We start from the raw sequence: 27986 nt of genomic DNA on the forward strand, positions 1-27986 counted from the left end.
AATTAGGAATAAGGTGGATATACCTAAATAGGCTACCATGAAATGTAAAAATACATATATGCATAAATAAATAACTTTATTAGGTTACTTAAATTAAATAAACCAGTCAAAAAAATTGTAAAAAACAAAAACAAAAAACATCTGTTTATAACTGTGAATTAACATCAAAGATGTTATCATATATTTTGAAAACTGCTTCCGTAAATGTTATGATGAATCTTATAATTTTATTAGGAAAATTTCATATTTATAAGAGTAAAATGAATAATTCTAAACCTTGTTTGAAGTTTTTTTTTTTTTTTGGTCTAATTTTTAGTTTTCAGTATATTCTGTCTCTCAAATGTATCGATAAAAATGTAGTGATACAATTGTATTTGCTAAAGAATATTGAAGCTAATTGAAGCTAATTTTCTTTCTTTAAATAGTACAAATTACTGGTTTCTAACTTTCTCTTAAATCATAATATTATACACAATAGAGATAGTCCCTTTCCTGTTTTTATTTCATTTGTTCAATTCTGTCCTATTTTTATTTGTTTCTTATTTATTGTGAAATTATTATTTGTTGATTGTTATCTTTTTGGATGTCATGTTATTGTTGTAATTGTTGTGCATTATGTGCAATGTTAAAAAAACAAAAAACAAAAAAAACACAGCAATTAGGTTATACTTGAGCCTGATCTTGTCTTAGAATGAAGTTATACCTTTCAGAAAAATGTTACCTGGGGTGAAACTCCCCTACCCTTATTTGCATGTGTATAGCTCACAGCATTTTCATTTACATGTCAAAGCCTCCTCTAGATTTAGGAGAAGGGGGGACAATGGGGGGACAACTGCCAAGCAAGGCCCACGTCAATTTCCGGCAATTCACAGCAGTTTTGAGTGTTACCTGTAAATTGCCGTGTGCAGTCGTAAACCTGAACTTCCACGACAATCTACAGTGCCGCTTACTGACGAAAATCCCACTTTTCATGCAGTGCCACATTCATAGCGCCACCTAGTGGCAAGAGGAAGTGACATTTAATGAAGCAGCCCCCGTCGCATGTTTGACCGACATGTACGAAATTTCTGTGGTACATCTACCATGTCCAGACGCACAGAAAAGTCTCTTGGAGCGATGCCCTAAACTCAACAGGAAGTCAGCCATTTCTAATTTTACCGCCATTTTTGGATGATTTACTCATTACGTACTTTAACTAACTCCTCCTAGGGCTTTAGTCGGATCGCCTTCAAATTTCTGCTGTGCCTTCTAAAGGCATTGACGATGTAAAGTTGTGCTATCTGCGCGTTTTCGTCGATGGGCGTGTCCGTGGCGTCGATGATTCGCCATGAAACAGGAAGTTGTAGTAACTTGGCTGTAAATGCCCAGATCTGCACGAAATTTAACACATTTGACAAGAGTCCCGCCCTGATCAAATCTACATGCCGACATTCACCCACAGTCATAGCGCCACCTGCTGGCAACAGGAAGTGACCTTTGACGAAGCAGTGTGGCAAATGCACAGCCGCACTGGCTGAGCTGCAGAAAATGAAACGCGGCCGTCTCAGACCCCGACGTGCTACAGGTGCGAGGGCCCGCCCATCGCTGCTTGCAGCTTTAATTTTTTTTTCTTTTTTTTTTTTTTTCTGCAAAGTAAGCTCGATTTTCACGGCCACAACATGCTCAAAAACTCACCAAATTTGGCATGCATGTCAGGTCTGGTGAAAAATTTCGTATTTTGTGGGTTTCGCGGATGGGCGTGGCAAAATGGCTCGCTTGCGCCACCTAGAAAATTGGAAAAAATTAGCCCCTCGTCCACGTTCAACCTACATGCACGAAATTTGGTGGGGACGTGTATCATATCAAGACGCACAAAAAAGCCTCAAGAACCCATAGCCTAAACTCGACAGGAAGTCCGCCATTTTGAATTTGGCAGCCATTTTGGGACGATTAACACACTTTGTACTATAACGAACTCCTCCTAGGGATTTAGTCGGATCGACTTCAAATTTCTGCTGTGCCTTCTAAAGGCATTGATGATGTAAAGTTGTGCTATCTGCGCATTTTCATCGATGGGCTTGTCCGTGGCGTTGATGATTCGCCATGAAGGAGGAAGCTATAGTAACTTGACTGTAAATGCCCAGATCTGCACAAAATTTTACACATTTGACAAGAGTCCCGCCCTGAACAAATCTACATGCCGACATTCACCCACAGTCATAGCGCCACCTAGTGGCAACAGGAAGTGTCCTTTAACGAAGCAGCCCCCGCCGCATGTTTGAGCGACATATACGAAATTACTGTGGTACATCTAACATGTCCAGACACACAAAAAAGTATCTTGGAGCAATGCCCTAAACTCAACAGGAAGTCGGCCATTTCGAATTTTACCGCCGTTTTTCGATGATCTACTCATTACGTACTTTAACTAACTCCTCCTAGGGATTTAGTCAGATCGATTTCAAAGTTCTGCTGTGCCTTTTAAAGGCATTGACGATGTAAAGTTGTGCTATCTGTGTGTTTTCGTCGATGGGCGTGTCCGTGGCGTCGAAGATTCGCCATGAAACAGGAAGTTGTAGTAACTTGGCTGTAAATGCCCAGATCTGCACAAAATTTTACACATTTGACAAGAGTTCCGCCCTGAACAAATCTACATGCCGACATTCACCCACAGTCATAGCGCCACCTGCTGGCAACAGGAAATGACTTTTAACGTAGCAGCCCCCACCGCATGTTTGACCGACATGTACGAAATTTCTGTGGTACATCTACCATGTCCAGACGCACAGAAAAGTCTCTTGGAGCGATGCTCTAAAGTCAACAGGAAGTCGGCCATTTCTAATTTTACCGCCATTTTTGGATGATTTACTCATTACGTACTTTAACTAACTCCTCCTAGGGCTTTAGTCGGATCGACATCCCATTTCTGCTGTGCCTTCTAAAGGCATTGACGATATAAAGTTGTGCTATCTGTGCGTTTTCGTCCATGGGCGTCTCCGTGGCGTCGATGATTCGCCATGAAACAGGAAGTTGTTGTAACTTGGCTGTAAATGCCCAGATCTGCACGAAATTTTACATATTTGACAAGAGTCCCGTCCTGAACAAATCTACATGCCGACATTCACCCACAGTCATAGCGCCACCTAGTGGCAACAGGAAGTGACCTTTAACGAAGCAGCCCCCACTGCATGTTTGACCGACATGTACGAAATTTTTGTGGTACAACTAACATATCCAGACGCACAGAAAAGTCTCTTGGAGGGATGCCCTAAACTCAACAGGAAATCGGCCATTTCTAATTTTACCGCCATTTTTGGATGATTTACTCATTACGTACTTTAACTAACTCCTTCTAGGGCTTTAGTCGGATCGACATCACATTTCGGCTGTGCCTTCTAAAGGCATTGACGATGTAAAGTTGTGCTATCTGCGCGTTTTCCTCAATGGGCGTGTCCGTGGTGTCGATGATTCGCCATGAAACAGGAAATTGTAGTAACTTGGCTGTAAATGCCCAGATCTGCACCAAATTGTACACATTTGACAAGAGTCCCGCCCTGAACAAATCTACATGCCGACATTCACCCACAGTCATAGCGCCACCTGCTGGCAACAGGAAGTGACCTTTAATGAAGCAGCGTAGCAAATTCACAGCCACAACAGCTGAGCTGCAAAATATGCAACGCGGCCACCTCACACCCCGACGCGCTACAGGTGCGAGGGCCCGCCCATCGCTGCTTGCAGCTTTAATTTTTTAATAAATCTACTTTGCCTGGAGTATTGCCTTGAGTGTTTCGTTTGGGTCCAACACTACCTCCTCTGTGGCTAAGTGGTAGAACATTCATCTTTCCACACCAGAGACCCGAGTTCGAGCCCAGCTCGTGACAGAAAAACCGAGTCAGCCATGGACCCAGAGACACTCAGTTCCAAGGATCTGGTTGCGTTGATTGCTCAACATGAGGCATCTTTCCAGCGCCATGAAGCCGTTCTCAGCCAACAAGAAAAGCTGATGACCAGTCATTCTCATCTCCTGGGTGAAATGATGAGTTCCATCCGCCAGCTCTCCGAACGCCTCCCTGTTCCTTCACCTTCCCCCGACAGGCCTTCTCCATTCACGGAGCCCCGACTTCCACCTCCCAAGCCCTTTGCTGGAGATCCATGTTCCTGCCAGGGTTTCCTCACCCAATGCTCCCTAACGTTTGAGCTTCAACCCTCAAGTTTTCCCACAGACCGTTCCAAGATTGCTTACATTATTACCCTCCTTTCAGATAAGGCGCTCTCCTGGGCCTCTGCAGTATGGCAGTCCCAGGATGCTTGTTGTGCCTCCTATGAGGATTTTGTGAAAGAGTTCAAGAGGGTGTTTGATCACCCTGTCAGTGGTAGAGAAGCTTCTAAACGCCTACTTTCTCTTCGCCAGGGTTCCCGCAGCACTGCAGATTTTGCCATTAAATTTCGGACCATATCAGCAAGGAGCGGATGGAATGATGAAGCGTTGAGGGTCTGTTTTCAGGCAGGGTTGTCAGAGCCCCTTCAAGATGAGTTAGCCACCCGAGAACCAGCTGAGGATCTCGAGTCCCTCATAGCATTGGCCATCCGCCTGGACAATCGTCTGAGAGAGCGGAGAACAGCTCGCCGCCAGGTGTCTCAGTCCCAAGTTACTCTGAGCAACTCTGTTACTCCAGTTACTGTTCCTTCATTCAGAGCTTCCCCGGCCCCTGAACAGCTCCTGGATTCCCCGGAGGACATGGAGTTAGGCCGATCCAGGCTTTCTCCCAGCGAAAGGGAACGTCGCATGAGGGAGCGCCGTTGTCTCTACTGCAGGGTTGCTGGCCACTTCCGCTCCACTTGCCCTGAGCTTTCGGGAAACTCCTGTCCCCGTCCAGCTACAGGAGGACTGTGATGGGGAAAATTAGAGCTCCTCCTACTAATGCTGTCCTTGCTATTCCAGCCACTCTGTCCTGGGGAGGCCACCAGCATCGGGTCCAGGCTATGATCGATTCCGGTGCCGCAGGTGACTTCCTGGATCTAACCTTGGCTAAGGAACTTAAAATCCCTACCCAACTACTTCCTCATCCCCAGGCAGTTACAGCTTTGGATGGCAGACCTCTGGAACCAGGCAAAGTAACAGAGGTGACTCAGTCCATACGACTTAGGGCCAATTCCAATTCTACCCCTTACCCCTTCACTTTCCCCTTCCCCTCCGTTTTGCGCGTCCACGTGAAGGGGTAGGGCTGTCCCAATTCTCTTTTGGTTGGAGGGGGAGGGCTAGGGTGAAGGGCCAGATAGCCCTTCAAACGAAGATTTTTCGGGAGCACACTTCAAACGAAGAGGTATGAGAAGTGTCACTGCTAACCCAGGCTGGCTGCCCAAGCAACAAAGGAGACCCATAAATTTAAGTATTTGTGGCTTTAATAAGTATTATAACGACAAATAATGATTTGCTTTATGTTACATTCAATATTGTGTTCATATTTACGGTCAGTTTCTTCACAGAAACGTTTGTAAAAAAATCGCTAAAATTACTGTAGTTTGCTAACGATAGTCCCGCAACATATTTTCGTCGTCTCCGTTGTTTCCTGCGAACTTCACAAGATGCAAGAAAATAGCTGTAACCCACGCGACTGAGATAACTGCAGCTGTCGACGGCATCTTGGAAGTTGTGATAAACATCGGCGCATATCCTTTGACGTAGGCGCTAGCGACGACTTATAATGACGTTTAACGGAGGCGTAGTGGTGTCCCATTTCTTAGGGGAATATTTTCACCCCTACGCATTGCCACTCTGTTTCTAGGGTCAAGGGGAAGGCGAAGGGGTAGGGCTAGGGGAAAGGGAAGGGGTAAGGGGTAGAATTGGGATTGGCCCTTACTGTCTTTCAACACCAGCAGGAGGAGATCTTTTATCTCATTGACTCCCCTGAGTATCCTATTATCCTGGGTCACCCATGGCTGCGCAGACATAATCCCCAGATCGACTGGCCTACTGGCACCATCCTAAGCTGGGGATCCACTTGCCAACTCACCTGCAAGCTTCAGAGTCCCTCAGCCCCTAGTTCCGAGTTTCAAGAGTCTGTCGACCTCTCTCGAGTCCCCAGTGTTTACCATCAGTTCAAGCCAGTGTTCAGCAAGTCCCAGGCTACCTCCTTACCACCTCACCAAGCTTATGACTGTGCCATTGAGCTACTCCCTGGTTCCTGCCCTCCAAGGGGTCGTGTCTTCTCCTTATCCTCCCCTGAGCACTCTGCTATGGATACCTACATTAAGGAGTCCTTGTCAGCCGGCATCATCCGTGCCTCTACCTCTCCGGCTGGGGCAGGGTTTTTCTTTGTAGAGAAGAAAGACGGGGGTCTTAGGCCTTGCATAGATTACCGGGGCTTAAACAAGATCACGGTACGTAATCGATACCCCCTTCCTCTCATGGTCACTGCTTTTGAGCTGCTTCAAGGGGCTTCCATTTTTACGAAACTGGATCTCCGCAATGCTTACCATCTTGTGCGGATCAGGCAAGGAGATGAATGGAAGACGGCCTTCAACACCCCCACGGGTCACTATGAATATCTGGTGATGCCGTTCGGGCTCACTAATGCCCCCGCAGTATTCCAAGCCCTGATTAATGATGTTCTTCGTGACATGCTTAATCTGTTCGTCTTCGTATACCTGGACGATATCCTCATCTTCTCAAAATCACTTAAGGAGCATGTGGGGCATGTTAGCCAGGTTCTCCAGAAACTTCTTGACAATAATCTCTACGTAAAACCAGAGAAGTGTGACTTTCATGTTTCCCAGACTCAGTTTCTTGGGTTTATCATCACTCCCGGCCACCTGGAAATGGATCCCAAGAAGGTCAAGGCAGTCCTCAACTGGCCCACCCCTGCCACAGTCAAGGAGGTTCAACGTTTCATTGGCTTTGCAAACTTCTATAGGAAGTTCATTAAGAATTTCAGCTCGGTGGTAGCCCCCTTAACAGCACTTACTAAGGGAGGAGGAACCAAGATTCACTGGGGTTCAGAGGCTGCGCGGGCCTTCGAGGATCTCAAGTGCCGCTTCACTTCCGCTCCGATTCTTGTTATTCCTGACCCAGAAAGACCTTTTGTGGTGGAGGTGGATGCCTCAGAGGTGGGGGTAGGGGCCATCCTGTCACAGAGGGGTGAGGATGGTAAATTACACCCTTGTGCCTTCATGTCTCATCGCCTGTCTGATGCCGAGCGTAACTACCATGTGGGGGATCGAGAGTTGCTTGCGGTAAAACTGGCCTTGGAGGAGTGGCGCCATTGGCTTGAGGGGGCTCAGCATCCTTTCCAACTTCTTACCGACCACAAGAACCTGGAGTATCTCCAGCAGGCTAAGCGGTTGAACCCTCGGCAAGCGCGATGGTCCCTGTTTTTTAATCGATTCCAGTTTCTCCTATCTTACAGACCCGGCACCAATAATGGCAAGCCGGATGCCCTCTCTCGAGTCTACTCTCCCGAAACACAGGAGAAGCCCTTGGCATCGATTATTCCGAGGTCTAGGATAGTTGCGCCTCTTCAATGGGAACTAGAAAGAGGGGTACGAGAGGCCCTTGTCCACGAGCCCGATCCAGGTGGTGGTCCTGCCGGACGCTTGTACGTTCCTCTATCTGTTCGGGCCCGGGTCTTGCAGTGGGGTCATGAGTCGCCCTTGACGTGCCATCCAGGTAGTGCTCGCACACTGGAATTCCTCCAGCGGAGGTTTTGGTGGCCGTCCATCAAGAAGGATGTCCAGGTTTATGTGGAGGACTGACCTGTGTGTAATCAAGGAAAGACTACACGTCAGCGACCCCAGGGTCTGCTCCGTCCCTTACCTATTCCCCAAAGACCATGGTCACACCTTTCTCTGGACTTTGTTACAGGACTTCCTCCATCCCAGGGCAACACTGTAATCCTGGTGGTTGTTGACCGCTTCTCTAAGGCTGCCCGGTTTATCCCCCTGCCCAAACTGCCTTCAGCCAAGGAGACTGCTGAGCTCCTAATGAATCATGTCTTCCGGATATTTGGAATTCCCCGTGATATTGTCTCTGATCGTGGTCCCCAATTCTCATCCCGGTTTTGGGGGGCCTTTTGCAGGCTTATCGGGGCCACAGCCAGCCTATCATCCGGGTTCCATCCTGAGTCTAATGGGCAGACGGAACGGATTAATCAGGATCTGGAGACCACCTTGCGGTGTATGGCAGCCAGTAATCCCACTTCTTGGGCCACCTATATTATTTGGGCTGAATATGCCCACAACACCCTCCAGTCCTCGGCCACCGGATTGTCCCCTTTTGAATGCCAGTTCGGATATACCCCTCCACTATTTCCTGAGGAAGAAGTGCAAGTTGGTGTTCCCTCTGCACAGCACTTTGTCCTACGCTGTAGACGGACCTGGAAGAAGGCTAGGCGTACACTCCTGCGGACCTCCCAGAGATACCAAACCCAGGCTAATCGCCGCCGCCGGACGGCACCTAATTTCCGAGCTGGTCAAAGAGTCTGGTTGGCTACTAAGAACCTGCCCCTCCAGGTCAAATCTAAGAAGCTTTCCCAGAAATACATCGGACCTTTTCGCATAGCAAGGAAAGTTAACCCGGTTTCTTATCGTTTGTTTCTCCCTCGTTCCCTTAGAATTAATCCCACTTTTCATGTTTCATTACTTAAACCAGTCTTGTCTTCTCCCTTTGCCCCCCCCCCCCCCCGCAGACCCCCTCCACCTCCCAGGATCATTGACGGCCAGCCAGCCTACACAGTACGCCGGATACTGGACTCCCGGAGGGTCCAGAACTCTCTGCAGTATCTGGTGGACTGGGAGGGCTACGGACCGGAGGAGCGCTCCTGGGCTCCTGCCAAGGACATCCTGGACCCAAGTTTGATCCGAGAGTTTCGCTCCCTGAGGCCAGGGTGTTCTGGAAGGAACGTCAGGGGTCGTTCCTAGAGGAGGGGGTCCTGTGAGAATCCTGCCTCCTGTTGTTCTTCTCCGGGCCTCTAGAGGTCACCTGTGTTCCCTTCTGCCTTAGTTCTTCCTCATGCATCCTTGTTAGCTATTATGCAGGTCACCTGTGCCTTGTTTTCCTTAGAGTATTTTAGCTGTGTTTTTTCCCCTTGTTCCTCACTCGGTTTTTGAGTCTTGGCTATGTGATTCCTGCTGTGATCCACTGTGCTCTTTTAAGTTCCAAGCATTCCCAAGTAAGCTATTCTTAGTTGTTTGAGTTAGTTTTTTCTCCCCTCGTGGAGTTATTTTATTTTTCTCCTGTTATTGTTTGCATTATTTCTCCTACTATCATTCCTCTTTCTCTGAAGAACTTTTGTTGGATTTTTGACTTGGCGAAGTGGTAGAACATTCATCTTTCCACACCAGAGACCCGAGTTCGAGCCCAGCTCGTGACAAGTACACACTGTAATCCTGCCTCTCTCCAGCATTGGGCCACAAGTGTTCGGCCGTTCAGCTGAAATTGTTTGAACATCAGCAGTGTGTGAAAGGCACAAGGCTGAAATTTATTCTGTTTTGAATGAGTGGTTCACAGTTTTGACAGCAGTGTGTTAGCATTTGAACAAAGTGCTGTAAATCCACAGTGTTGTGCAGGTTGTGTTTAAAGTCGTGGGATAAGTGTGTAGAGTTTTGAAAACTGTGTTCAAGCACTGAAAAACGATCTAGAGTTTGGTCCACATGAACTGCTGCTGTGCAGACTGTAGTTAGAGTTTAGCACATGTAGCTCCAGTTGTGCTCACTGTCGTTTAGCAATCGAAAAAAACTGTAAATGCAATTGAGCTGCTGCTCCCCGCCTCCATTCAGAAGAGGGTCAATCCTTTACATGAGGGTCAGATAAACCGGCAATAACAAAACACAGGAATGATTTTACTAATGGTTTAGAGTTACATTGATTCATCTCTTGGACTTGCATGTACCGTCGTGTTTATCTTTTACAACGTAACGCATCACTATTGCATAAACGAAAATGGGCAAAAAGCAGGATTAGCTGAGGTGACTCTAACAGACAGCAGAGACACTGAGCCTGTTTTGAGCCGTGTGTTAAGAGTTGTGCTCAGGTGACTGTTGGTAATGCAGACTGTAGTTAGAGTTTTGCACATTTAGCTCCAGTCGTGCTCACTGTCGTTTAGCAATCGAAAAAAACTGTAAAGAGAAACAAAAACATTTTTGTCACAGTTCTCTTGCCTCCCAAGTCTTTCTGGTAGAAATGGGAGCTCTAGTGCAAGTTCTACTGGGAAGACTGTAATCTAACTCATTAATTCATTTATCACGTTATTCATTGACCTCAGATCTAGCCAATCACCACTCAGACATTTGGAGTACTAAAGCCCGGTTAACACCCATTACTACGTTTGCAAAAACTGACGCCGGTGTGCATCCCCATCCTCCCCAACACCACCCGGTCGTTCTCTTGTCTCCTGAGTCTTTCTGGTTGAACTACTTTACCTGTGCGCTTACTGAAAATAATTGCACACCTTATAGACCTTATGTAGCCCCGCCCCTTTTCAGTGCTGCGCTCGTTGTATTTTGACTTCCGGTCTGCATTTCCACCGCGATTTTGCATAGGTATGAATGAACTGCTCATAAATAATTTCCCGGTCGACATTTGTTTAAACATCTGCTTTACAATGCTTATGATAAACATTACAATGCTCATGATAACTTTTGTTAACTCTACAATAAGTAAATCCACTTCACCAGATAATTACTCCTCGACAGGGATGCCATAGAAATACACAGAGCGACCGCGAAACCGGAAGTTCAAAGACAATATTCTAAAGATTACGGCGCCCACGTTTCTCTGGTGCATAAGGTCTATAATGTTCATCAGCCAATCAGAATGAAGCATTCAACAGCCACGTAGTATAACTAGAGCTAAACCTCTGCACATTCTCAATAAGAACTTTATTAAATGTACTCATGTAATCTATAATAAAGTGTAACTAGTTTGTAATAAGTGAATATTGTAAAGGTGGTTTTGAAGTTTAATGGAAGCTCTTCCTGCTCTACATACTTGAGTTTTTCCAGTCTGTAGTTTGGATCCTTGAGTTTATCAGAGAGCAGCTTGACTCCTGAATCTCCTGGGTGGTTGTAGCTCAGATCCAGCTCTCTCAGGTGTGGGGGGTTTGAACTCAGAGCTGAAGACACATGACCACAGCCTTCCTCTGTCACCATACAGCCAGACAATCTAGAAAGACAAACAACAACAGTCCACATGACATTAGCTTGGCATTCAAATCAGTCTCTTTCACACATTGACCTGCATAGTTTGTACTTTCAGCTGTTATTTTCTGTAGATTCTTAAAAGTCACAGAAACATTAATTAGCATAGCATTAATTATGATCGTGGCTTTTCTCAAAAAAATAAATCTGGGTGGGGGGTTCTGCGCTCCTATTGGTTTTTGGTTTGACGGTTGTCAGTGTAAAGTCACACTGCCAGAATTTTGTCTTATATTTACTTGTAATATTAGTGATCAAACATTTCAGATGTTGACCTAGGAGCAGAGGAATCTTTTCAAGGATTCAAAAATGTGTCTCTGACAGTCAAATCGTGACAAATCGTACAGTGTGACCCTGGATTTAGCAGCAGGGAACAGTAAAGGTAAATGGCACCTAAGTAGTGAGTTTAGGCATAGGGATTAGTGTGTCACGGTACCAAAATTTCAGTATTCGGTACCAATACCAGTAAAAATTCACGGTTCTCTGTACCAATTTCGGTACCAAAGCTTAGTTTAAATTTACATATATTTAAGTGTTTATCACGGTTACAAGTATGGAAACTGTACATTTGCATTATATACACTTTAGAAAAAGATTAGATAAAATGACCTAAAATAAACAATAGTATACACTAACACATTTTTAAAGTTGTTTGTAAAGTTTTAATCCGTTAACATTTATTTAATGCACAATGAAGTGAATAATAATAATAATAATTCATCACATTTATATAGCGGCCTTCTGGACACTCAAAGCGCTTCACATAGAGGGGGGAATCTCCTCAACCACCACCAGTGTGCAGCTCCACCTGGATGATGCGACGGCTGCCATAGTGCGCCAGAACGCTCACCACACACCAGCTTACTGGTGGAGAGGAGACAGTGATGAAGCCAATTGGTATATATGGGGATGATTAGGAGGCCATGATGGACAGAGGCCACTGGGCAAATTTGGCCAGGATGCCGGGGTTACACTATCCTGGTTCAACCAGACTCTAGTTTATTTCATTTCCACATAGAGTCTGGAACCGCTCCATTGAAAAACGTTTACTTCCTTGTAGGCGGGTTCACTATTAAAGTTCAAATCTATTGGATCTGCCCAAAGTCACTCACGATCTGCCATAGCCAATCGCTAACGGGGTGTCGTGAGTGACGTATGTCACGCGCCGAAGAGGATTATGTTTACAATAGGATTTCAGTCAACGAGCGCCGCAGGTTTTGTTAATCTAGGAACAATTATTAATTCGAAATGTATATTTGACACGAAGGACAGTGATATATTCATTCAACGGTGGAAGCTGTGTCTAATCATTACAAATACGCCGCTGTGGTCATTTCTGATCTGCCGCAAATGCTGTAGCAGCTACAGTGAATGATCAGTCTGTCTCTATCTGCAGATGTGTAATAAACAACAATTTTTCATATTACGTCTTATTGTTTCTTAATTACCTTAAGTATGGTCTTCAAAGTATGTGTTTGTACATTTTTTTGTGGCATTTATTTTTTTTAGTAAAACAAATCAACCATTGCCATGTTAAACTGAAAATCAAATATCTTCAAAGTATGGTTTTTCACATTTTTATTTATGACAATTATTTTTTTTTTAAATCACAACCAATTTGTATGATTTACAACATGTAAAACTGACACACCAACCTCCTGCACGAGTGCACAAAGGGGCTCAAAATGTTCTATTCATCACAAGAATCAGTAAATATACAGTCGGGAATATGAGCGACTGACATGACTCCTGAGCGGATCTTTAACAATAGTTTAGCAGCCAGGACTCGGGGCTTCCGAACACCGCGAACACCAGGCTAAACCGTCCGTCCAAAATGTCACGGTCATTGTGCACGAACTGCCCAGCACAAACTTCCAAACTTTCTGCCTCCTTCACTTGGTCCTCAGTTGTGCAACAAGAGATTAGACGATAACAATCCGGCTTTAAATTCTGTATATTCGGCAGTTTCTTTTCCAACAACGGACCGAATAGCTTTTCTCAGGTCTTTCTCCGCTGCCATTACTGAATTGAAACTGACGCGCTTATATCAACGTCATCTTTCTCAGCCACTCCCTCTATTCGCTGATTGGTCCTACAAAAAATGGTTTCTGGAAACCTAAGGATATGGAGCGATCCCAGACGTAGTACAGAAGTAAAATGAAATTGAGCGGAAGTGCGTAGGAGGGCGCAGCCAGGCTAGGGTTACACCCCTACTCTTTCGAAAAACATCCTGAGATTTTTAATGACCACAGAGAGTCAGGACCTCGGTTTAACGTCTCATCCGAAGGACGGTGCTCTTTGACAGTATAGTATCCCCATTACTATACTGGGGCGTTAGGACCCACACAGACCACAGGGTGAGCACCCCCTGCTGGCCACACTAACACCTCTTCCAGCAGCAACCTGGCTTTCTCAGAAGGTCTCCCATCCAGGTACTAACCAGGCTCAGCCCTGCTTAGCTTCAGTGGGCAACCAGTCTTGGGCTACAGGGTGATATGGCTGCTGGCATAAGTGAACAAACATGAACAACCAAGTGTTTGTATTAAATAACATTTACAAACATTAATTAATGTTGTAAAAATATATTGTTCACTCAATGTGTTGATGTGAACTAAGTAATGTTGATGAATGGTATCTTATTGTAGCATTACCAAACTATACAGGAGATAAAACATGTTTTATTTGACTTGACTGTACTTTTATTTAATCTAAAACTGCATTCATATTTAATTTTAAAAAGGCTTTTTAAACCTGCTGAGTTATAAAGGCAAGAATACGCCTAGAACTGGCACTGACATTAAATGACATAAATATGGATGCGTCGATACTAATACCAGTAGTACTCTGGTGTCGGGTGGATACTACTGTGCTCATGTACTCGTAAAACTACCCCGAAAGCACTTTAGAGGCCGTTCACATATCGCGCGTGTTTTTTATTATATTTTTGCGCGTGCTTATTCTTTCCAAAGCGCTTGCTCTCACGCGGCGTCTGTCGTTGCTATGCAACGAGTTTTTATTATGAGCGCGCTTGCCTCGCGCCTATATTTGAAATTGCGAATTTGCATGTAATCGGCCTCTTATGGCAACGTGACTTTAGCCTAATCCAAAATATTTCCATATGTGGCTCTTTCCTCCTTTCGTGTCAACAAGTGGATTCAGAGAGAAAGCATATCAGCGTTATGAAGAGGACGCAACTGTGCACCTTTCAGACCTAGAAAAGCTGATACCGTAACATTTTTTTTTTTGTATCGACTTGGTACCAAAGTACCGAGTTTTTTGACAACACTAATAGGGATGAAACCCTGAAGTGACATTTTTAATTTCTCTCACCTTAACTAGCTTATCAACTTCTACACTGCTTCGGTGTTTCTTTTTTAACACTCTGAATGTGGATTATATAAACACTGAGCAGTGTACACTACTGGGGATTTTGATGCGTGGAATCATCCTGGAGAAGATCAATGTTAAAGTATGATTTTCGCACCAGAGGGCAGGTAGCAAGGTCAAGCCCCAGTGATGATGTTAATTGGTGTGGTGATGAATATTGCTATTGAATGCATTATTTTCTGACTGCAAATGTCATGTCCATAATTACAACAAAATTGGAAATTACAACAATGCAAATGCTGTTTTTGTCTCTTCTTCTGCCACTGTATCAGATTTGTTGACAAAATTTTAAAAATATATATTTTTGTATTAGTTGTTTAATGGAAACCCATTTACCTCAGTATCTGTAGCTGACAGTTTGGGCTCTTCAGTCCATCAGAAAGCAGCTTCACTCCTGAATCCTGCAGGTCATTGTTACTCAGGTCCAGCTCTCTCAGGACGTTTGAGGATTGAAGAACTGAAGACAAACTCTCACAAGATTGAATGGTCAGATTACAGCTATGTAACCTGTGTGGAGAACAAAACAAACAGCAATATTAATGTGCTTTTCATGTAGGGTTTATAACAGGGGTTCTCAGCTCAGGCCCTTGAGATCCACTTTCCGAGTTTAGCTCAAACTCTTATCAAATACACCTGAACAAACTAATCACGGTCATCTGGATTACTATAAAGTTGCAGGCAGGAGAGTCTGATCAGGGTTAAACTCTGCAGGAAAGTGGATCTTGAGGGCCAGAGATGAGAACCCTTGGTTTATAATCTGAAACACACATAGCAAAATCCCCAGAGTAAAATGAAGATTGCTCAGTGTTCATATGTGTCCACTGTACAATCTACAACTGACTTACAGACACACAGCCTAAGATGAAATCAACTGAATATAAAATAAGACATGACATCTCTCAAGATCTCACCAGAGGATGATTAAACAACCACTAACCAGGAGGATTTTAACTTTAACCATGACAATGACATATCCAGAGCCGGTCCTCCCTATATGCAAAGAACGCAAGTTGCCCAAACCACCAGTGGCCCCCTTGCTCTCAAAGATGTGTTCATGATTAGGGCTCCAAGATCAATTTAATTAAATTTAAATTTTACTTTGTATGACTATGAAAACACCATTTCCTTTGAAGCAGTGTGCTGTCGCCCTTCCTACGTAACTTTCAAATTAGTCGAATCATGTAACGTGATACACAGTCTCCTTCTGGATGTTCTCGATACTAAAAAAAAGTGTAAAGTTAAAAGTGTATTGACCAGTGAGCGAGATACTGTTCCCCAGGCGGCTTTCTGTGTACGCAATCCAAAGCAAAACACGGAGAAGTATAGGCTAATCTGAGCCTCAGGTGTGTGCTTAAATGGACAAATACACATTTGGAAATATGTCCAAATGTCTTCAATTAAATGCAGTCAGTAATGTTTTAAGTAGGGACGCACAAATACCATTTTTTCCAGAAGGAGTCCAATATCAATACTTTAATTTTTGGTATTTGCTGAGACCGACACCTGTATTTTCACTACATTTGTAACTTTTTGATATATTGAAACCAAAAGATTTTAAAACTATATTAGTTAGCTTAATTTGTTTAGTAAATATATATTTCCTTCAGTTATTTTCATGCTTAAGCCTGTTAAACTGTATTTTGAGAGGTTCAGTTGTAACAGCTTGCAGTTACATTTGTCTTATTAGCTCGCTGTACTGTGTAATACTCCGTTCTACCACTAGGGGGTACTCTAGTAAGGAGGGTTCCTAGTAGCATAAAATGGTAGAAGAAGTAGAGTAAGGAAGGAAGGATGTGTTAAGCACATGGAGAAGCTTCCCTACTAAGCCCCTTTCACACAGAAATTCCAGAAAATACACGGATAATGTGACCCAGCATTTGTCCCAGGATTGTTTGATTTCGGTTCATTCACACTACAAGTGATTTGCCGGGATCTGTGAATGCGTTCACACACAACCCGTAAAAATCCCGGGAAGACGCATGACGTCAGGATGAGACGTATAACGGACGCGTCGAAAACATGTACACGCGCATAGCGTTCCACAAAGCTGGTGAACGATCTCAGCTTCAGTACGGAATCGGATAGTGAGGAGCTCCTGGTCTATGCTTCGTTTGCAGGTATTTGTTCATCCTTTCTTTGTTGATGACGAACACAAACTTTCTTCTAAGAGCAACAGAGTCGCGCGATGGCACGAGCGTCATCACTATGACACCCTTTACGGCATTGGTCCTGGCTTTTGTTCACACAGCGCGCGTTCCGGGACTGATTACGGCAATGTTACTAGGTCCCCAACCCGGGATCAATCCCAGAAGCAATCCCAGGTCGTGTTTGCGTTCACACAGAAGGCGTTCTGGCAATTTCCCGGCAATTTCCTGGGATCAACTCGCTGTGTGAAAGGGGCTCTAGTGTGGTCATGTTTTTCCCTGATTTGAGGAACCTGTGGTTCCTATGCTCAAACGTAAGTGTTCAGTTTGTACTTTGTTTGTATGTGTAATGTTAGGTGATGTGTCAGCAAATGAGATGTAAATGTGTTATGGTGGCACTCAGTTTGTTTGTTTGTTTGATGCAGAGGGTTCATCGTGCAGGCATGAGGCAGCAACTCATCTACAACTAAACCCTTGACCAATATGGAATTGTCTACAATCACACCTTTGGCATCTGCTGTTTGTGCCTTGAACTACAGTTTGTCCTAGTATCAACCGCTGCTTGGACACTTAAATTCAGACCATTGTGAACTCTTCCGCTCTGCGCTTAAGTACAGTTTCTTGTTACTTGTAGGACTCTAAGGACTGAACTCTTGGCTACCAAAAAACATTATTGGGAAGAGCTGAATTAGCCCTATTGTCTTGTAAATGAATGCCTCATGTATTTTGTATGGTTACTGCCTGAATGCTGATTTATGGTATAATACACATGGCTCATTGAAATGTGAAGTCTCTGGTCCCTCACTTTATTATGTAGCAATCTTTCTTAGCAAGCTTTCTTAAAAGTAGATGTTACATAAAATATGGCGCCCGAACCGGGACTGGAAGCAACATTTTGTTGAATCTTGAAGAGAGACATAAATTTTATTTGCAATGAGCCATTCTATACAAGTGTTTTTTGTGACCATAGTTTGAGGTATCTTTACATTTCATTTACTTTGGGTCTTTAGAATTAAGATTACTTAGAGAGGTTGTTAGTTGCAAAATGGCTGTCTCACAAAGAGAGACAGGGGGAAATGATCCTTTAAGTCCAGACTATTCTTCAGCACCTTTCACTACACGTCGTGAGCCTGTCAGAGACCTTATTCATTCTCTTAGTAATTTGTATCTGGAAAATGAACAGGAAGATCTAGAACAAGAATATGATTTTGATGATGCTTTGTTGCCTCCTCCTCCTCCTCCCAACGAAGATGATGACTGTTTGGCCGCAAGAATGCATAAAATTGAATGTAAAATGGAGGGTTGGGAAGGATCCTCTAATATACACTTTAAAGATATACAATACCAGTTAGATGTGCAAAGTAATCGCATGACTGCCATTGAAAGTCAGTTGCAACATATTTTAAATTTGCATCAAGATCATCATACAGAGATACAGCAGTTAGAAGACTCTTTATCTGCTAAACTGGAGGCTGGATGCGGGCGAGTAAAAGTCACATTGGAAGCTAAGGTCCAGGATTTGGAAAAAGCAACTATGGATTGCCTGAAACGGAGAGATAGCCAGTTGAGATCTTTGATTCAGTCTTCTGAGGGAGCCACTTCTACCCCAAATTTTAACCACACTGGAGTAACCCATAGTTCCTTCAGACCGATGCACTGTCAGACCCCTGTCAAATTAGAATTTCCAAAGTTCGGAAGTTTGGATGGAGAGGATCCCATTACGTATCTGGAGCGATGTGATGAGTATCTAGCTATGCAACCTTTGAATGATGTGGAAATATTATCCATGCTTCCTTCTGTATTAACATACACAGCTAAAGACTGGTGGTTGGCAGAAAAGAAGAAAGAAAAAACTTGGGCACAGTTTAAGTCTGCTTTTCTTCAATCCTTTTTATCTGAAGATCACGAGGTTGAAGTGGAGAGAAGAATAAGAGAACGGAAACAAGGAGTTGATGAGAGCATCCGGACATTTGCATACCAGTACCGAGCGCTATGTTTGAGGTTGAAACCAGCGATGACAGAACGTGAAATCCTTCAAGCAACACTTCGGAACTGTAATCCAAAAATAGCTAGTATTTTACGAGGTACTGCAACTGCAGTGGATGAGCTAGTACGGGTAGGAACACTCATAGAGAGAGATATTGCGGCAGAGAGAGCTTTCTGGAGGCAAAGGCATCAAGAAAACTCCCCTAAGACTGCTGAAGCCAATAGGAACTCAAAAGGACGACCATTTAACCCGCATATTGCTGTCTTTTCAGAACATGATGGAAAGCCGATGTCTACATTAACTTTACCCATAACCATAAAAGGCCATCAATATCAAGCAATTCTAGACACCGGAAGCACTTATTCAATAGTACAAGAATCCTGTTGGCAGTCATTTTCACTCGCAAATGGTCATGTACAGACAGCCTTGGGGAAGATAGCTTGGCAGGCTACAGTCCATGGTCATGACTATCCGCTAAGGGCTTATGTAATGAGAGACAGTGATCTGGCGTTCTCAGTTGTACTGGGGCTTGAGTTCCTGATGACTTCCGGTATCCGTCTTGATTTTGGAAATTCCACTTAAACATTACCTGAAGACAGTGACACAATCTACTCCTTCAACACTTCTTCACCCTTGCCAATGATCAGTCTGCACCTTGCACTACCTTTAGTGCCAACGACTTCCACTACACTAGCGGCTGTAAAGGAAGTAGTGAGTCGAGCTGATGCTACTAAAGCGCAGAAGCGGCAGTTAGAAGGTCTAATGCTTGATTGGCCGACAGTATGCACAGATAATTTGGGACAGACTACTTTGATTCACCATCGAATTCATACGACTGCCGAGATTCCTGTGCGTAAGAAAGCTTACCCTGTTTCTGTTACCAAACAAAAGTTCATAGATGAAGAGGTAGAGAATCTGTTGAACAAAGGCATCATAAGGCCATCTGTTTCTCCTTGGGCTGCACCAGTAGTCTTAGTGCCAAAGAAGGATGGTAGCACTCGCTTTTGTGTTGACTACCGGGGGTTAAATGCAAAGACTCCTCTTGATGGATTTCCAATGCCACAGATTCAAGATATCCTAGAATCCTTGTATGGAGCGACCATATTCAGCACATTGGACCTTAAATCTGGTTACTGGCAAGTAGGAATGGATGAAGACAGTATTAAAAAGACTGCTTTTGTCACCAGAAACAATCAATTTGAATTTGTTAGTCTTCCTTTTGGTCTCAAAAACGCCACTGCTACATTTCAAAGGCTAATGAACAACGTTCTGAGAGATTACTTGGGGAAGTTCTGTTTCGTTTATCTTGATGATATTGTGATCTATTCCGGGAGCATTCAAGATCACTTCCAACATCTTAAGCAACTCTTTGCAAAGCTGGAAGCTTCAGGATTAACTCTCAATCTCAAGAAGTGTTCTATGTTGCAAAAGACCATCACTTACCTAGGACATGTTATTTCTGGAGAAGGAGTCCGTACTGAATCCTCAAAAATTGAAGCGGTCCGTGATTTCCCGGTACCCAAGAACGTCAAGGAGGTACAGAGATTTGTAGGCCTTGCAAGTTGGTACCACCGCTTCATTCCTCATTTTTCTGAGCGAGCAGCACCTTTGTACGCGTTAAAAGGGAAGGATGCAGTGTGGGATTGGACAGTTGAATGTCAAAAAGCTTTTGATGATCTTAAAAGTGCCCTTCAACAAGCACCAGTTCTAATGCCACCTGATTTCACAAAAGATTTTAAAGTACAAACGGATGCTAGTGATATAGGATTAGGAGCTGTTCTGACACAGGAGGTTGACGGATTGGAGCATGTCATCTCTTATGCTTCGAGACTGGTTCATGGAGCTGAGAAATCGTATTCTACAGCTGAGAAGGAGTGTTTATCCGTGGTGTGGGCTGTAGAAAAGTGGAGACAGTACCTGGAGGGAAGAAACTTTGAAGTACTCACAGACCATTCTGCCCTGACTTGGGTATTCAATCAACACCAACCATCCTCCCGTTTGACTAGGTGGGCTTTAAGGCTGCAAAGTTTTAACTTCACTGTTAAGTACCGTAAGGGATCCTGTAATGTGGTACCTGATGCCCTATCCAGAGGCATACCTGTGCAAGAGGTGGTAGGCCACATTGCCCTGTGTCAACCCACAAAACCAGACCCTAATTTACCAGTCAGCTGGGATGAGATTGGGAGAGCTCAAAAGCTTGATTCTTCTTTACAGACCTTATGGGAGTCAGCTAAACAAACTAATACTGACCCAAGCCGTGTTGCTTACATTGTGGAAAATGACTACTTGTTTCGTAGGGTACCGGACAAGCAACTAGGGTACACTAATCAGCTAGTCATACCTGCATCATTGAGGGAAGCATTCCTGCAATTTGCTCATGCAAATCCATTGAGTGGTCATCTGGGAAGAATGAAAACTCTACGGAGGCTACTTGACAATATTTATTGGCCTGAAATTCGCAAAGATGTTTGGAGTTTCTGTAAGGTATGTAAGACGTGTCAAGCCTACAAACCAAGAATCACTAAGCTATCTGGATTGTTGCAGTCAACCCCAGTAGTGGAACCGGGATATATGCTCGGCGTGGATTTGATGGGTCCTTTCCCGAGAAGCCCTCGATCCAACGAATTCCTATTAGTCTTTGTGGATTATTGCAGCAAGTGGGTAGAATTCTTTGCTCTACGGTCTTCGAAAACTCACCTCATAACCAACATACTGATAAAAGAGATGTTCACAAGATGGGGAACGCCGGTATACTTGGTTTCAGACCGAGGACCTCAATTCACTGGCCAGCTACTAAGTGATACCTGTAAACGATGGGGTGTGGTTCAGAAACTCACAACAGCTTATCATCCTCAGACCAACTTAACTGAGAGGGTCAACAGAACCTTGAAAACGATGATAGCATCTTTTGTCCATGATAACCATCGTGACTGGGATAAGTGGTTACCAGAGTTCCGATATGCTATAAATTCAGCGTGGCAAGAGAGTACAGCTCTTACTCCAGCGGAAATTGCACTTGGACGTAAGTTAAAAGGACCTCTTGAACGGTTAGTCCGCAAGGCGCCTAATCCCGATCATGTAGCCTATACCACAATTGAGAGACAGAAGATTCTTCTGGACCAAGTGAGGGAGAAAACTAGTCAAGCACAGGAGAGGCAAGCCAAGTACTACAATAAACGGAGAAGGGCTGAAACCTTTGAGGAAGGAGATCTGGTTTGGGTACTGACTCATCATCTTTCTCGAGCTGTTGATTACTTTACTGCTAAGTTAGCTCCAAAATGGCAGGGACCTGCAAAGATTTTGAAGAGAATGAATAATGTCAATTACAAGGTAGTAATGCTTGACAATCCGAACCAATGTGATACTTACCATATTGAAAAGTTAAAAAAATTCTATGGGAGTATTTGAGACTTTTCTTTAGGGAGAGGGGTGTGTAACAGCTTGCAGTTACATTTGTCTTATTAGCTCTCTGTACTGTGTAATACTCCGTTCTACCACTAGGGGGTACTCTAGTAAGGAGGGTTCCTAGTAGCATAAAATGGTAGAAGAAGTAGAGTAAGGAAGGAAGGATGTGTTAAGCACATGGAGAAGCTTCCCTACTAGTGTGGTCATGTTTTTCCCTGATTTGAGGAACCTGTGGTTCCTATGCTCAAACGTAAGTGTTCAGTTTGTACTTTGTTTGTATGTGTAATGTTAGGTGATGTGTCAGCAAATGAGATGTAAATGTGTTATGGTGGCACTCAGTTTGTTTGTTTGTTTGATGCAGAGGGTTCATCGTGCAGGCATGAGGCAGCAACTCATCTACAACTAAACCCTTGACCAATATGGAATTAATTGTCTACAATCACACCTTTGGCATCTGCTGTTTGTGTCTTGAACTACAGTTCGTCCTAGTATCAACCGCTGCTTGGACACTTGGATTCAGACCATTGTGAACTCTTCCGCTCTGCGCTTAAGTACAGTTTCTTGTTACTTGTAGGACTCTAAGGACTGAACTCTTGGCTACCAAAAACATTATTGGGAAGAGCTGAATTAGCCCTATTGTCTTGTAAATGAATGCCTCATGTATTTTGTATGGTTACTGCCTGAATGCTGATTTATGGTATAATACACATGGCTCATTGAAATGTGAAGTCTCTGGTCCCTCTCTTTATTATGTAGCAATCTTTCTTAGCAAGCTTTCTTAAAAGTAGATGTTACAAGTTGCTCTACCATATTTGATCCATCATGTAATTGCACAGCACATATTTAGAGCAGCTCCAGCAGGGCTCAGTGCTGAGGATTGGGTCAGTGGTTCAAATGTTTAGATACCAGTGACAATTTAACTGAGAGGGGTCAAAGCACTAGCATATAGTTTTCCTATTGTTAGTTTAAAGCAGTGTTTCTCAAACTTTTTCAGCCCAAGGACTACTTTATCTCGCAATTTTTTTCTGAGGGCCACCTAACCAAATCCCACTCTAACATGCACCCCAAAAAACAACAAAATTGCAAGGATAAGGTTTTTAATTTTAAGAATTATTAAAACACAAATGCAATAATATGATCAGGAATTATTATTTGAATTTTATTTAATTTGAAAAAGTAAATGTGAAATGAGCTGCAGCTTAATATGAACAACAAACTGCACATGTGGGGGGGAAATGCAATTAAACATACTGTCACAGCCTAGGTCCCACTTAATGTTATTCCAAAGAGCCATTAGTTTAAAACTGAGGTGGTGGGCATATGAAGTCTATGGTTGTAACTATGGTAACAATAAAATGCTGAAAAAAATGTTCCCCTTAATGTTCAAATATCACTGAAATTACTGGGATTTTACACATGAAACAAAAACTAGTACATTACTAAACTAACAGATCTGTAGATTTTATATTTTTAGATTTCCATCTAAAACTGAACGTGAATATTAATGAGATGAGTAGTGCTGCTTCTCACACATCAGTTTCTGAATGTCTGGCTCCAAAGAGGAGAGATTTAGTTTGAGTTTCTAGGCTCCACGCCCATGCAGCCTGAAAAGTTCTGAAAGCCATCAGAAGAGTCTGTCGATCGCTAGACACACCTCTACAATAACCGTCATTAAATGTCAAATATTATATTATATGCGTACGCTCTATAGCATGCGTTGTAATTATCATGCAATTTATACGCGACAATTAGTTTTTACGTATGCTACATGTGATAAGCAGTTTTTCTCATGCATTTGATACGCACTTTATTGCCTGTAATACACACGCACCACTAAATCCTACCCAACGTATAATACACACGCACCCGACACCACTACTAAACCTACCCATGCGTATCATATGCACGTAAAAACTCTTTTTTTTGCATATAAATTGCACAATAAACACAGTGCATGCTATAGAGATGCATTTAGTGAGTTGGGTGGTTGTCGCATTTACAAAACTAGGTGAACAACACGGGCTAGTTGTCTTTTCAGTATTCTTATTCTTTCAATGGCTATTTTCGCTGTCAACTTTTCTCTTTAGACTCTTTGATAGTGACATTTTCTCTCACCAGTTTAAATGTTAACATCACATACACACAACATAATAGCGTACCTCCAGCACGCAAACATAAAAAAATGCAGTTTAGTATGCGAGGATGCCAATGAATACTTCTAAGTTTAAAAGTAGTCTACATCAAATAATTATTATAATCAGTTAGACTCCATTGTGTAACAAACACATTAAAATGATCCACATTTATTATTCACAATATAGAAAGAGGAAATAAAACAGTTTGTTAAGAGCATGACTCAAAAATGCCATTAATGGCCTTATTCAAGTCCTCTTTTATTTTTTGAGTTATTTCTATCCATTCCGCATCTCCCACATGTGTGTTTTTGGCAAGGCAGGATGTGTTGCAAGATACCGCAATATATCGGGAGACATGTGGGTCAGACACGATTCTGACCAATTCATTAAGTTTTGTTTTGTAGAAAGCCTTTCTAAAAATGTAATTTCGTTTTGTATCATTTGTATCTAATTTTTAATCAATGTTTTATCAACCAATTGCCTGGATTTAATAAATAAGAAGCAAATATAACAGACCATATAATTAGGACATGGAGGAGCCAGTGAGATTGCATTGCTCGTGAACTGGAGCTCTTCATAAATGAGCCGAAACTCAGCGTTTAAGCTGCCTCACAGACACAAGAAATATAAAGAAAGCTTAAAAATGCCTAATTATAAACAAAACAATTCAAACCGAAAAGAAACCAAGTGATCTGCTTATGTAATCCATATAAAAAGTGCATTTCTCTCTACAGGCGCGTTAACTACTGCGGCCACTATTGCAGCCAACAGACACTAATCAACAATTAAAATGTCTCCTTGCTATATATGAAACGATCATAATCATTACTTTTGCCGGTTCCTTGTTGCAGCTTTTGTGTTATAGGCAGCGTCACCCTCTGGCAGGGGTGTAAAGTAACGAATTACAAATACTCACCCCAGATAGCAAACTGACATTGAATCAACGTGGAAACGACGTCTCTCGTGACATTGAAACAACGTTGATTTTGCTCATCGAATTAACGTTGAACCAACATCAGACGCGGCATTCTTCAAAGCTAAATGAAAATCGAAAATTGGTTTGCTTTCATAACGTTGAAACAACGCGTTGATTTCAAGTTGATTTTCCGTTAGTTTTGAAAGAATGACGCGTCTGACGTTGGTTCAACGTTAATTCGATGAGCAAAACAATGTCAAATCAACGTTGTTTCAATGTCATATTTCCACGTTGATTCAATGTCAGTTTGCTATCTGGGACGTTACTGTAATTAAGTAGTTTTTTTCAGAAATTGTACTTTTTTGAGTAAGTTTAAAATTGTGTAATTTTACTTTTACTTGAGTACATTTTAAGTGATGTTTCGGTACTTTTTCTCCACTATTTTCCTTCTGTTTGTGGCCGTTACTCGTTACATGCTTGTTTTAATTTTATTTTTTTCCATCAACGTGATTGGATCGAGTAATCGGTCTCGTGACTGTCATCAATTCAAATTAAGCATAGAAAACTTTAACCGCCTATTCCTGCTTTTACTCGTGACTGCTGTGGAAGTCCATTCATCACGCATCAATTCAATCCAGATATCAGCGTCTTACTCTAATATGCTAAGGTACATTTCACATTTCTGGTTAATATGATATTTATATAGGCTGGCCTGTCTACATGGCCTAACATTTGGTCTGAGGTTGGGGGAATTGCGAGACGAGTTCATAATGCGGTGAATTCCCGCTCCCATTTACTTCACAATCACAGGAGAGACGCGCGTCACGATCTGTGCACTGCCGCGTCTCGCGCTCACCATGCCACCAGATTCAGAATCAGTGCACCATGTCGTTAACTTGAACTGCATTACTTAATAAGAAATTAGCACAGCTCGTTAATAAACAGCGTTTTTTCATTGATCCATTACACTTTCAATACACATTCATGTCTGCACCAGTGGAATTACCCTTTAACTGCTTCTATTGTTCTCATTTGTAAGTCGCTTTGGATAAAAGCGTCTGCTAAATGAATAAATGTAAATGCATATTCATCACTGTATAAATTAAATATAGATGAAACTTTTATAAAGTTACTAAAGTGATTCAGTCAATAGCAGGGAGTGATGACTGTGTTTGTAGTTTGATTAACAGTCAGAAACATTAGGCTTTTATTAGGCCGCTGCTGACCGAATGCACATCCAATAGAGCCTGTTTTACTGTACATGCGTTTATTTTGATGACGCATATTAAAGATGTAACCAACTATGTTTACCAGGATACTTCCCAAGATGCATGTTTTAAATAATTTTGCATGAATTTGTCCATTAAAGCGCAAGACATGAAAGATAATTCAATTCAATTCACACACTGTGAGTGGCACTTTCAGGGCACGCGCTTCGGACGTTTGCGTTCATGAAATTTCTTGACCTGTAAATGTCCTGTGATCATGTAAGAAACCACTTGATTTAGTTTTAATCCAAATGACACGTGTGCTGAGAGAACGATCAGCAACCAAGAGCATACAGCAGAAGTGCACACTCTCTCTCTCTCTCTCTCTCTCTCTCTCTCTCTCTTCAGTTAAAGTTAGTAAATACTTGCTTCGTTTTGTATTTGTATACAGGTTCTACGTTTGTGCCATTGTATTTGTATTGTGCCATTTATATATCCGACCGAACAACAAACTTTCCACTGATGTCTGTGAAAGGGTTGCGCTCGACCAGGTCACACATCTGTGCCGCCGTGCGCTTGATCCACTGCGCGTTTTTCTCTTATCAGTTTGTGCACCACAGCTATATAAATATATATAATTATTTCACTAATAGACCAATACTACTTTTGCGTTATTGAAGGGTAACGCCCCTTTTTGGGGGAAGACAAACGGATTCCCCTGAGAACAGAAATCGCTCTAGATCTGCAAAGTTTCTTTATAGCAAAAATGGCAGGAACATACACTTTGCCGGCCGAGGACTGTGAGCAGTATTTAAAGAAGCTACTGGATACGGGGTTACAGAGGTGTCCCTTTGAAATGGTCGAAAACTGGATTAATGACCCCACGCAGTGGCCAGATATGGACTATTCAGACATCTCCCACTATCTCGTGGAATCACCAAGTAGCCTATTTTTTGTCATTACACACTCACAGTATGACAAACTAGACTATGTCAATAGCTTAAATCAAGTTAAATATGATCCAACTGACATGGCGTCATAGTTTTGTTGTCGACTAGCTATACTAGTTAGAAAGACGAAGCTGCTAGCAGCTAACGTTATGTGATTAGCTCTCACTAGGCACGCTACCTTGGCTGTTAACTGAATTTACTAAAAAAACTAAAGTGGACTTGGCTGGTTTCTGCTTGTGTCTAGAAAGTGCTAGGACTTTGAAAATTGTAAAAAAGGTTTAGAGTGTACGGCACTGATGAGCTAATCATGTAGCAGCTAGCAGAGTCGTCTTTCTAACTAGTATAGCTAGTCAACAACAAAACTATGTCAATAGCTTGAATCAAGTTAAATATGGTCCAAGTGATATGGCCTCATCGTCTAGTTTGTCATACTGTGAGTGTGTTAATGACAAAAAAATAGGCTACTTACTTGGTGATTCCACAAGATAGTGGGAGATGTCTGAAGATATCCAACCCCCGTATCCAGTAGTTTCTTTAAATACCGCTCACAGTCCTCGGCCAGCAAAGAGAGTCTGTATGTCTGTGCCATTTTTGTTATCAAGAAACTTTGCAGATCTAGAGCGAGTTCTGTTCTCAGGGGAATCCGTTTGTCTTCCCCCAAAAAGGGGCGTTACCCTTCGAT

The 27986-nt window shown here is 42.8% G+C and overlaps 1 protein-coding gene and 2 long non-coding RNA genes across 4 annotated transcripts in view; 2 read left to right on the top strand and 1 right to left on the bottom strand.

Annotated features, from left to right (window-relative positions):
• The window catches only part of LOC120480880 (NACHT, LRR and PYD domains-containing protein 3), a 246496-nt gene that overhangs the window by 7646 nt on the left and 210864 nt on the right, over positions 1-27986 (bottom strand). Inside the window, exons 5-6 of one of the 2 annotated variants that reach the window (XM_089126986.1) lie at positions 14896-15066; positions 10967-11140 (exon numbers count right to left, since the gene is read on the bottom strand). The exons of the other annotated variant lie outside the window; for it this stretch is intronic. Coding sequence (XP_088983112.1) covers positions 10967-11140; positions 14896-15066 — 345 coding nt within the window. The remainder of the gene's footprint in view (positions 1-10966; positions 11141-14895; positions 15067-27986) is intronic. 2 annotated transcript variants of the gene reach the window in all.
• Positions 16964-17492, top strand: LOC148969334 (uncharacterized). Its single transcript, XR_016149959.1, has 2 exons — positions 16964-17017; positions 17129-17492. It is a non-coding gene; the product is annotated as an uncharacterized LOC148969334 (long non-coding RNA).
• Positions 21965-22823, top strand: LOC148969335 (uncharacterized). The gene is made up of 2 exons (XR_016149942.1): positions 21965-22345; positions 22457-22823. It is a non-coding gene; the product is annotated as an uncharacterized LOC148969335 (long non-coding RNA).

This window comes from Pimephales promelas, chromosome 24 (assembly GCF_988280905.1).
Source record: "Pimephales promelas chromosome 24, fPimPro1.hap1.1, whole genome shotgun sequence".
Taxonomy (NCBI): domain Eukaryota; kingdom Metazoa; phylum Chordata; class Actinopteri; order Cypriniformes; family Leuciscidae; genus Pimephales; species Pimephales promelas.